Consider the following 12,536-nt stretch of genomic DNA (forward strand, 5'->3'; position numbering starts at 1 on the left):
TAATATATTCAATATTTAGAACTTTAGATTTTATGTAATTGTACAATCTGTCAATGTTAGTGAAATCTTTTCTTTTTTTTTAAATAAATAAAAGTAAGATTTCTCCCATTCTTCAAAATGTAACACCTTTTTTCTTCTGTTCTTCTCATTTGCCAGTCTGGGCAGGTTTAAAAGCTGTGACCCTGCTTTGATTTGGCATTGTAATCAGAGTCCCACCAGTCAGCCATGTCCAGTTCTCTGGTATGAGAGGTGTAGTAGAGAGAAGGGGTGGTCCCAGGTTTCATGTCACGGTGGGGGGCAGCTTTTGGGGACTCGCTCCCAATACATTGTTCTACCCTGTAACTGTAGGCAAGGACAGAAAAGAGTCAGACAGAGAAGTTTAGGAGTATGTGGAGAAAATGCCTCGCTGCATATAGAGAATTTTAAAACCTATACAATGTCAATTTAAGAAAACGTAAAATATGAGTCTCAGTTACAGATATCCAAGGTGGCCATGCCTTTTTTGGTTTTGGTTGCTTTCAGCTTGGCTGACGTTTCTGCAGCTTGTGCAGCAGAGGGCGCTGTGTATCCACCACAAATGTAAAGCTCCCTAAATTCCTTTGTCAGTGTATGTCATGTGGTCAATAACTGAGCAGATTTGGAGTGCAATGTGTTTGCCTTTTAATGTATTACTATAGCATAATTTGAGCAAGAAATTTTAAAATTTAAGCAGTGATATGGGATTGAAAAAAATGTGAATTTTTTTCAGAGTTGGTGTCCTTTGAGGAAACTTGAAATTTATTTAGAATAATCATCTGTGGCAGGACCCAAATGAAATATGATCTGGTTTTTTTTTGGAAACTNGTCTCAGTTACAGATATCCAAGGTGGCCATGCCTTTTTTGGTTTTGGTTGCTTTCAGCTTGGCTGACGTTTCTGCAGCTTGTGCAGCAGAGGGCGCTGTGTATCCACCACAAATGTAAAGCTCCCTAAATTCCTTTGTCAGTGTATTGTCATGTGGTCAATAACTGAGCAGATTTGGAGTGCAATGTTTGCCTTTTAATGTATTACTATAGCACAATTTGAGCAAGAAATTTTAAAATTTAAGCAGTGATATGGGATTGAAAAAAATGTGAATTTTTTTCAGAGTTGGTGTCCTTTGAGAAAACTTGAAATTTATTTAGAATAATCATCTGTGGCAGGACCCAAATGAAATATGATCTGGTTTTTTTTTGCAACTCTTTGGAGAAAAGTTTATTTTTGTTTTTAGTTTTGAGATTTTGAGGGGTGGGGGGAATGGCCAGTATGACTGAAAAACTCATTCATTGTTTATGATATACAGCCTTTGTAATAGAATTAAAATACAAAATTAATATGTAAATAACTGAAAAACACTCACAAATGATAACAAGCAGCTCAGTGTCTGTAGTGTCAGGAAGTTAGCTGTAGCTGTAGGGAGGCCCTTCTAGTCCGGATTTAGGGCTTGTACAGTGAGAGGGACGTGGCTCTTCTGTCTGCCTGGGCGTGTTAAGAGTGATGCCTTTTGAGCCCATCAGAGTACTCAAAATTAAAAAATGTCATTCTTAATTCTGATCTTAAAAACTTTAAATATATTCCCTACCCTGGTCTTCTTTGTCATTTTTTAATTTTTATGTGAAATCAATTCACTTCCTTTTTTAACTCTTAGGAACAGTCTTGCGTTGTAATTGTATAAGTTAACATGTCAGGCTCAAAGTCAAAGTCAAAATCTTTGGGTTTAAATTGCCCCTCCACCATGGGTGACTTTGGGTAAGTTATAATCTGTGACTCAGTCTTTTCTTCTGAGTGTGCAGATAGTGACAGAACCTCTCTTCTAGTGGTGTTGTGAGAGTTGGATTAGATACATCATGGAATTTTCTAAGGTCCTGAGCACATAGTAAACAGTTCTCAAGGGATAGTGATTCTTACAGTCTTTTCTTTGCTTACTTGTTCCACCTTCAGGAAGAAAGAATGGTTTCCAATTTTGACTTATGTAGCTAATATTTGAAATCACAATTTTAGAGATAAGAAAATAATTCATTTTAAAAATCCCTTATTTTCCCCACTGTAAAATCCAAACTTTTTACATTACCACCTTCCAAGTTTTCTTTTCAGTGTCTATTTTAGGAGAACAGAAATGCTTATAAAGGAGAAGTAGTCAGTTTGATCATTGATTTTGATGTTATCCTTTGTGTGTTTTAATGTAAAGCTCGATATCTTAAGATATATATTATATTTAGTTGTTTGGTTTTCCCTCATGACATAATGCAGTTGTTTATAATGTTCAAAATGTTCTTAAATGGAAGGAACTTCGTTACTATTCAAGTGGTGGTGCCTTCTCAGCTCTTTGTATTTATGTTACTCAGTTTGGTAGGTTTACATGCTGCAGAATCTAACACTATAGACTTAATTTCTTAATGTTCTTACTTTCTGGGAAACAAGAGAAAGGGATATAAAAACTTTTATGTATTTTTTTCTTTTTTAAATTTTATTTATTTATCTTCAGAGGGAAGGAGAGAGGGAGAGAAATATCCATGTATGGTTGCCTCTCATGTGTCCCCTGCCGGGAACTGGCCTGCAACCCAGACGTGTGCCCTGACTGGGAATTGACTCGCAATCCTTTGGTTTTCAGGCTCACGCTCAATCCACTGAGCTACACCAGCCAGGGCAAAAAAAAAAAAAAAAAAAACCTTTTATGTATTTAGTAAGCATCCAGTATGTTGTTTTAGAATGAATAAATGAACTAGTTTTTTTAATGCCATTTTTATCCATTTTTAGCATTCCCAGAAAAATCTGTTCCTTGTCTAAACTTTATTATCCAGTTTGATTGTTTTTTCTCAGTTAATGTGTACAAAAAAGAGCCAAACATAAGACTTTTCCTTTTTATCCATAATGGATTTTTTAGTCTATTGATTATTACTCTAGATAATAATCTAGATAAATAATGAGAAGGACTTGTCTTCATGTGAATTGTTTTCATTTTAGACATTATTTGAAATCTGGTCTTTAAAAAATTTCGTCAATATTCAGAATCAAGAAGTTTTCTCATGGTCATTGAAAACAAAATGTTAATGGTTTCTGTATGTGTGCTCTTTTTAAAAGTTTGTTTTACAAGAAAAACTTTTTTGTTCTCATTAGAAGTAACAAAAAATGATAAGGTAGTATGTACTGTGTGCGCCTGAGGAGCTAGAAATCACTTCGTGGAGAAGGTAACAGGCCGGGTGATGAAGAAGGTGTTGGGTGTTTGTGCAGCGCAAAGGCAGAAAGCACACGTGCTAGCAGAAGCCTGGGAAGCTGAAGTGATGCCTTTGCCACCAACACCCCCGTAGGCTGGTTAGGTTAACGTGAGGTCCGACTGCGGAGGGAGACCAGTCCACCTCTGTTTGGATCACCTCTCAGTGGCAAAGGCAGAATAGTCATTGAAGTAAACTGTAGATGCACACGTTAAAATTTCTTTAGGTAAGGTTTTTATATCGTGTGTATTTCTTAACACTGGATAGACACTGTTTTTCTTTGCAGAGAATAATTTGGGGGAAGGTTACATTTTAATGTGTTTTAAAGCATTCAAGTTCCACCATTAACTGGCAGCAGTCAACTGGATTATTAAAGTTTAGACATTTCAAAGTGACCCCTTGAGTTAAAAAAATGTTTGAAATTTTAACAAAACGAGGTTGAACAACACAGGGAAACTGTAAACGTTAGCCTTGAATGTGAGTTTTAGTTCCTTTAGGTGATTCGTCTTGCCACTGTCCCTCCACGGTGACCTTAGGGAAGTTGAGAGTTGTGTTAGTGTGAAGCGGAAGTCCTCCAGTGTCAGCCTGGTGGGACTCCGTGTCCTTGTTACCTGGAGAGCAGGTTCACACGAGTTACACACAGGTTGCTGGGCTCGAGCCTCGGCGTGCCTGACTCACTGGGCGTGGCAGGGCCTGAGACTTTGTTACATCCACAGTTATCTGAGAAGGCCATGGAAATGCTTCTCCCCTCTTCTTTTACCTCAATCGGGTATCCTGACAGTTAGAGAGGAGACGCGGCCTGGAGAGCCCGCTGTCTCTTACTAACCAGACGCACTGCACAGTGAAAGGCAGTGCTACCCTTCTCACTAACTTATGGTTTTGTTTTAGGAAACAGTTACCACTCATAAAAAACACATTGTGTTGAAATGTCGGCTAATTAATTAAGAGATTCTGAGACCAAAACATTTTAGAATTGCTCATTCAAGACCATTATTTTTCATCTTCGTGGGGTTACCGTGTTTGCTTTAAACATTTAATATTCCTTTCAGGGAAAAACTTCATGGCATTATTGACTATAAGGAAAATGAAAATATAGAACATTTAAAATGTTGTTTTTCTTGAATGATAATAGACTGTCTAATCAGATGCACTTGAGTAGACATGGTATGTCCCTTTGTCATTAGCACGCTTTTGTCTCTATTCATAAGCCATCTTAACAGTTGAATGTGAAATGATAATAAGTTGTGTGAAACAGCAGATCATTGAAATGGTTACAGTCATCTGTACTTATCTGTGTCTTATTGTTCTTTGTTACTCAGAATTGATTATTGAAATGTACTTAATCACCACTGTTCTTTTAACTGTGAGAACTAATTCTAACCAAGTGCAGCATAAGGGTTTACCTGGTAAGTGGAAGTGCAGGTATAGGGAGCATTGTCAATTCCAGGAATACAGCTTTCATTAAGTCACACAGTAGCCCTTTGCCACCCTCTTTATTCTAGGTTTTATGTTAGGGCAACAGGGAACACATGATATTCACGTAAGAAATAAAGTCATTTTGTGGGAAAAGAGTAACGTCTTGGGAAAGTAACAGGAAGAATTTTTGAATTTAGGAATTTTGTGAGATTTTGAAAAAAATAAGTCGGATTATAGAAAATGGAAGGAGAGAGATAAAAGGGGATTAAGCAGAGGTGTGAAAAATGAAATAATTAGAATTGTGAGATTGGTCACATTTAATTATTGGATAGCCAAAATGGAAATTTTAAAAACTCTGCTATTAAATACTATTAATTTTAGTAGAATTTGTTCCCTTTAACCCAAGAATGGCAAATGTCTTGAACTACAATTTTAGAAATAACTGCTTGTCGCTTGTGTAAATAATAGGACAGTCTAACTCCTGTTATCCCATGCGTTACAAGTCCGGGACTTAGGAGATAACTGCAATCAACATTAATTTCATGAAGTACATTTTAAAATCCTTATGCATTTCATCTACAGATATTAACTTTAAAATAGCCATTTCCCTTGCTATGTAAGACGATACCTTTTCTTGAAACATTAATAGCCTCTTTTCAAAGGACATGACTCTGTGAACCTGCAAAGCATAATGATGGCTTCACTGGTAGATACAGAATCTTTGATGCCTTATAATTAAGCAGTAATGCTGTTCTTTGAGAGTTTTCTTATGAGAAGGATAGCAGTACACTCTGCATTTGTAAGCAGCGATGCATAGCTGACATTGGAATTCCAGTAGAACCTGTAATGCACTGAAGAAAAGTGGGGCTGGATCTCCTGTTAAAAACTCAGAGCCCATTAAAAACGTCGTGTGATGGCTGATACCATTTGGTACTAGGGTGCCGAGTGATTCATTAAGGGTGGCAATTTTGAATCAAACATTGGTCAGATAGGTTATCTGATCAAGTGCTGAGTATCATTAAGAGTCATATTCATAACAAAACATTATCTGTACCTATAACATGAGGGTAGAATGATATTTGTCTAACAAGGCAGAAAATAATTTGGAACTCACAAATGAGAATAAAGCATGAAACGAAGTGCTTACCGTAGCTTAGTTGGACAGATACCTGCAGGGTGGGACAGAAGTAGGGTTACGACTGTGAGCACATGAAACGCAGAGTTTATTCTCATCTTATTGTGTGTCACTGTATTATTTTCCGTGCGAACACTTGTACACCTACTTTTGCCTCACCTTGTCTTTAGTTGAAAGGCAATGAAATCCCGATCGTGCACTTTTCACCATATCTTGAAAAATTCAGTGATAGCTTATTCACTTGAACCTGAAGAGAGTAGGCGATGACGCTTTCCCAGTGAGTACTGCATTTGATCACATGTTACTCTGGAACTGGTTTTTCACGTTTTTGGAATCATGGACTTCACCTGAAAATGTGATGAACTCTCTGGATTTCCCCCCAAATTGATTTTCATTGTGTTTAGAGACCTCTGGGGCCTGTGATTGAAAAAGTGCTTTTCAATCATGAATAATACAGAGAACTGTTGTAAATAGAAATGAAACCCCATGTTGACATACTGTATTTTATAATCTTCGATATGTACTACATAAAACCCAATGTTAACTTCCCGTACATCTAGTCTTACATATCTGGAAAATAAAAAAGATTTCAGAATGAAGTCATGTTACAAACTTGGAGGGCACCTATGCTACAGATAGTATAGTGTGAGTTTGAGATCACAGTGCTGTTCATATCATTCCCTGTGTGAATATCCTTAATACTTTATTTGAACTGTTTCGTAATCTCCACTGCTTAGGATGCTGTCCTGTAATTTCAAGGGAGAGCTAATTCTGCTTCTGTTAGTGTTGGCTGACAGCAGTTGAAGTTGCCTTGCTGTTTGGTACGAGCTCAGTCAAAAAGACTGAAATAACACAGCAGTATGAATAGCGAGGTCGCAGTGTCCAGGTGACCCAGATTTGGCCAGAATCTGGGTTTTTATTCTAGATATTCATGAAAAGGAAGACAGGGTTTTTTTAGAAACAAATTATTATAAGAATTCTCAGGTTTCTAGAAGAAAATTTCTTACATCAACAATGTTATTAGAAGTTGCTTAAGCTGTGAATGTGAATTTGAGATGTGATTGGTTAAATTAATGCAGAATAGGCACATTGAATGCCCCTGTCGTATCCTAGGCTTCAGAACTATAAAAAATAAATAAAACAAGATTTTTTATTATAAGACTCTTAATGGTTCTTTAACAGTTTCGTGTGGAGAAGAAAGATAAGTGAATCACTTTAATGTACACTTAGCTAAGGTGTTTTAAAGGAACTAGATGTATGCCTATTTTATACCTTCCTATAAATCACAAGATGCTCTATGCATTCTGTGGGGAATCATTCTGTAAAGGGAACGATCACGTTCTTGCATCCCTGGTGTAGGGGTTTAGGCGGCGGCTCCAGGGCTTGTCTTCGTGGGCATTGCGGCTGCGTTCAGCTCCTGGCAGACATGAGTACTCTGCTGTGTTCTTAGTCTGTGGCTGATGAGTGACATAGATTCATTGGAAGGGGTTCAGGTGACGCTAATAATAGAATGTGAAATTTAAGGAATTTTTTTTCGTGGGGGCCGCTGGGGTGAGGATTGTTGTAAGTCTAAGGAAGGCTTTGTTTTAGGAATGTTTCAGAGAAATGGCCTTCTGCTTAAACTTCTGCATGAGAAATTTGCTGCAAGACATTTATTTATGCTGATACTGTAAAAAAAAAAGTTCTTCCGTCTTTGTCAACTTTGTGGTGATCTCAAAGAGAGATTTAAATTTTTAATATTACTATGTGATGATTTTAAGCCCAATTTTATATGAATGAATGTAGGCTACTCCAAAGCCTGGGATTAGAGGGTCAACAATCTACTAGACTTCATCATGAACTTGTATTCTGTATGCAGACCTACTGCTTTACCAGTTGTACGTCACGTCCCCTTCCTAGTCCCTTAAGATGGTTATGGAAACGTACGGGTTTCTTATCGACACCTAGGCAAACTCTTCCACATAGACTTCGGATATATCTTGGGTCGGGACCCGAAGCCTCTCCCCCCTCCGATGAAGCTGAACAAAGAAATGGTGGAAGGAATGGGAGGCACGCAGAGTGAGCAGTACCAGGAGTTCCGCAAACAGTGCTACACGGCTTTTCTCCACCTTCGAAGGTAAGGCGATTTGCTTGACGTAGAGAATTTTTGTAAATTCATTTCATAGAGCGAAAAAATAGAGTTGCTCAAATGTATACCATCTTTAGCATCACTCTTTTAGAATGACACAGGCAGCAGTATGTTCTATTGGACGTCTGGTGTCTATTTTGACGGACAGTCTGAGGTTAAAGGAAAAAGAATTTCTTGCTTTCCACTATCTGATTACTAAGTCCCACCAAACGGGGCTGGCATTACCCGAGATCAGGCAAACACTTCAAAATTAATGGGTTGAAATCATTTTAATAAAATATATTCTGGTTTTGACAGTGCTGGGATAGAGAAAATGTTAAGGAACTTGCTATCATTCCCATCTCCCAGAGGCCAGCCTTGAAGTGTTATAGTCACCATGTTGGGTTATTCTCTGCCTGCCTGGCTGACTTCCTACTTCTCTCTCAGTGACTTCCTACTTCTTTGTCAGTGAAGCATTTAGCTCATTCAGGGTGATACTAATACAGTCATTTTTATTGTTTGGCACCTTTATCAGCCTTAGTTTTGTTGGCTCTTCAGGATCAGTCAGAAGTTTGTTAAGTGAATGCAGGATAAACATTACATATGATTTCTGTCTCTTAACACCTCATCAGTCATTTTGCTTTTAAAAAAATGTTGGTTTTTCTCTATTCATTCTTTTTCCTCCAGTACCACTATCTGCTTCCTTAATCTAGTTTACTTAGGACTGAATGTCATATATAATCAGGAAAAAAATAAAAGTCATATTTGTTAATAAATTCAGGACATGGCTGTGATGATAGTCAGAAATGACAGGATCACTTGACTAACTCCATTTTCAACCTAACTATGCAGAATATTCTTAGTCCAGCAGAAAATCCATTCTCCGGTGACATACCACATACTCTCTTCCAGGAGAAAAGGCAGCCTGTACATAGTGAGTTGCCTCTGAATATGAGCTCGATCTTGACTTGCTTGTGAGCTCCTTTACTCATATCATATAGTGCTTAGAGCCTAGACACCCAGCTATGTTTACGGAATGCAACCTTCAGTATTTTTATGAGGCACCTCTCCCCACCGAATTTCTGCTGGGCACATCTGGAGTGAGACATTACCTCTGACAGACATTACCTCTGTTCCAAGGTAATGTCGTTGCTTCTGATAGCAGGAGAATGGTTATCCTGTATTAATCAGGGTTTTGTTTGTTTGGTTTAGTTTTAGAGAGGGGAAAGGGAGGGAGGGGGGGAGAGAGAGAAACATCAGTGTGTGGTTGTCTCTCGTGTGTCCCTCACTGGAGACTGGGCTTATAACCCAGTCATGTGTCCTGACTGAGAATCAAATCAGTGACACTTTGGTTCACAGGCCAGCACTCAGTCCACTGAGCCACACCAGCCAGGGCATTACTCAGTTTTAACTTTGCATTCACTCAGGAAGCCAGCAGGCCTTCATCGTCATCTTAGTCTCTAACACGTCATGAACTCTAACATGCATCTTACAGACGGCCACGTTGTTTATCCTTTGGCTGGCAGAGTGGCTGAATTTTACTTTTCCGAAGTGCTGAAGAAATAATGAGAAGACCACTGTTCTTGTGATTTGCCTGGAGATGCAGAACCACGTTCAGAAAGATGAGAATTCCACTTTAATATCTGTGATTTTAAATCTATCATAGTCAAAGCCCACAGGAAACCAGATGGAACCTTGGCAATCTCAGTGAGGGGACAGACAACAGGATATGAGACAACAAGTAGAAAAATGTCAAAGGTGCTCTAACCTACTGAGAGCAGAAGAAAAACGATATGCTTTATAAACTGTCATTTATGGTGGATTAGTATCAACTCAGTAGAATGAGAAAAAAGAGGCAAGTCATTAATGTGGAGCCAAAGTTAACTTTTCTCACTATTAAGAGAAATCACAGAGATTAAATAATTTTATGTTAAGTCTTCATGAAAATTATTTTATTTTCCATTTTTAAAAATTTTAGTGTACTTCAGGTAAAATTAGCTGGACCCCAGTATTTTTTATTGTTGTTCAAGTACAGTTCTCTCCATTTTCACCCCACCAATATTTTGATCAACATTTATTTTTTAACATATTTTAGAAAATGGTTCAGTTAATAAAAATTCCCTTTAGAACATAAGAATTGGCCTGATGATAGTCAAAAGTTTGGAGCTCAGGTTATTTGACACATTTACTATTAGGGTTTGCAACTGTGACCAACCATCTTCTCTTGGTGTCTTTTGTTGATTGCTGATCAGTTTCTGCAACAATCATTGAATAACAGTGGACCACACACACACAGAGAGCAGTCTGTTTTGAACTACGTTCTGAATGGTTACAATTGTGCAGATGTCAGAACACATTTTATGGTGTGATTTTCATGTAACAAAATGTATTATCTCTTTTATGTATCAATACATTGCACCAGTAAATAATTGGTAAATTTATTTTTTAATATTCTCGATGGAAAGAAACAGTAATAATGCTAAAACATTTTGAATTGTAAGTATTCGAGCAAAACATAACTCATTCTCCTAGCCCATGTTTGTGCCAGACACTGAAGATGCAAAGGTGGCCTCAACTTTTCAGTAAAAATCCTGAAATTAGGCGTGCATTTAACCATGTCAAGGAGAGTTCTTCCATTGTCTTCATGGTGTTTTTGCCTAGACACCAAACAGCAGTGAATTTATTGATTATGCTTCCTTTCATCATTAACGTCGTCGTTTTTCCTCTTTGAAGCAGAACATTTATTTAAAAGAAAAACAAAAAGCCTTTTTTGTAGGATTCCGCTCTGATGTTTGTTGCATTCAAACTAGATAGATTGTATAAGAAATAGACCTGAAACACTAAAAACCTTGCTCGATGTACTTAATGCATTTCTGTTTTTAGCACTGAAGGTTTTCACTGACGCATGTAGACCATCTTTGTCTAACCTGAAACGTGGTGGTCGGCATGAACTTGGGTAAAAGAAAGAGTGCATTTGCCCAGAACACTGTACTCGGTCGTTCCTTTTTAAAAAATTAAATTATGTCATCTCCATCCTTATATCTTTGTCTAGACTTGATTTTGTACACTTTTTCACTTTATCATTTTTTCAGACTTATCGTTGTATATTTCTTGTGATGGTTTTACAGATTTCTAGTGACCTTTACATCTGTTGTGGGGGAGCAGGACACTGAATGACCGATACACACTGTGTGTTTTGGGTCACTGTGTTCTGTCTTCAGTGGGAAATGCAGGCCAGTGGCAGCAGATGTACAGCGTTCATTCAGTAAAGGCAGTGGCTTATAGACCACACAGGTACTGGATGTATAAGGTTCTTACACAACATCCTGTTTTATGTTTATTTACACTCTCTTCCCCTTTGCTATGATATTAGAAGCATGAGTGGTTAAATTTAAACCAGTATATAATCCACAACATGACATTTGCCTCTTAAACGGAGAAACGCATTGCACGTAGATAAGGGCGACATTTTCACGTAGGTCCTGGCTGCCCATCGGGATCACCGGGGGGACCAGCGGGGGTGGTCATTCTGGGCCCCATCAGATTTAATTGGTCTGGGACTGGGCCCAGGCACTGATAGTTTCACGAAGTTTCCCAGGTGCACCTAATGGGCAGGCAGGTTTGAGAACCTCTAAAACAGGGGTGTCAATCTCATTTTCACCGGGGGCCACATCAGCCTCGTGGTTGCCTTCAAAGAGCCGAATGTAATTTCAACTCCTTAACAGTTATGGAGCAGTTACATTTATGCAGTCCTAAAATTATTTGACCTTCGAATGTGGCCTCAAGGCTGATGTGGCCCCCAGTGAAAATGAGTTTGACACCCCAGCTCTAAAATACCCTTTAAAAATTGAGTCTCATATTCCCCTCTGTGCTACTCTGTTAGACTCCCGAGATTCCCGTATGGCCAGATTGGAGAAAATGTGTGTAATCGATAAAGCAGAGTATGAGTGAGTGAGGCTTTATTGAAAAAGCGTCTTTTTTTTTTTCATAACCTAATATGGAGCAGTTGGCTGTCCTCTGCTGACCCTTTGGGCCTCAAACCCCTCCCAGGTGGAGCCTTTATTTCTATGTCCTGCACAACCACTGAGCTTAGAGAGGGGCTTTGTGCCCTTCTTGCCCCCTGTTGCCACTTCCCAACTGTTTTCTTTCCTTACCATTTTTTTCTTTTTTCTTAAAGAAGAAAAGCTGTCCCACACACACCATGAGATCACACCATCAAATATACAACCTCCGCCCCGCCCCTGAGCACGTTTGTCTGAGAGTTGTGGTTGTCGCTGGCTGTGGGGAGGGTGGGGATGTTGCTGAATGCGGCACTGCCGCCCTGCTCCTTCACTGTCCTTCACTGCGCAGCTGCTGTAAGAGGATCTCGCTGTCTCCACCCACTCGCCTACTGTCCTTCCTTCAGCCTTCGCTACCTAGTGAGGCTCCCAGGCCTGCTCTGCCTTTGAAACTAACTTTACAAAGCTCAGCTGGTACACCTCTATGAATTCCAGTTGCCGTTTTGCTCCTAGCATCTTTGACGTAGTTGACCCCGTCTTTGTTTCTAAAACCTTTCTAATAGTTCGTGCAGCCCACTCTGTTTCCTTTTTTCCTTGACTGGCCACTTCCCCTTCTCTGCTGATTTCCTCTTCTGGCTCCTTCCACCTATT

At 38.9% G+C, this 12,536-nt stretch overlaps 1 protein-coding gene across 1 annotated transcript in view; it reads left to right on the forward strand.

Annotated features, from left to right (window-relative positions):
* PIK3C3 (phosphatidylinositol 3-kinase catalytic subunit type 3) overlaps positions 1 to 12,536 on the forward strand; it is a 113,578-nt gene that overhangs the window by 88,584 nt on the left and 12,458 nt on the right. Inside the window, exon 22 of the mRNA XM_037033600.1 lies at positions 7,728 to 7,896. Coding sequence (XP_036889495.1) covers positions 7,728 to 7,896 — 169 coding nt within the window. The remainder of the gene's footprint in view (positions 1 to 7,727; positions 7,897 to 12,536) is intronic.

This window comes from Sturnira hondurensis, unplaced genomic scaffold, assembly GCF_014824575.4.
Source record: "Sturnira hondurensis isolate 20B ecotype Veracruz unplaced genomic scaffold, ASM1482457v3 Scaffold0001872, whole genome shotgun sequence".
Taxonomy (NCBI): Eukaryota; Metazoa; Chordata; class Mammalia; order Chiroptera; family Phyllostomidae; genus Sturnira; species Sturnira hondurensis.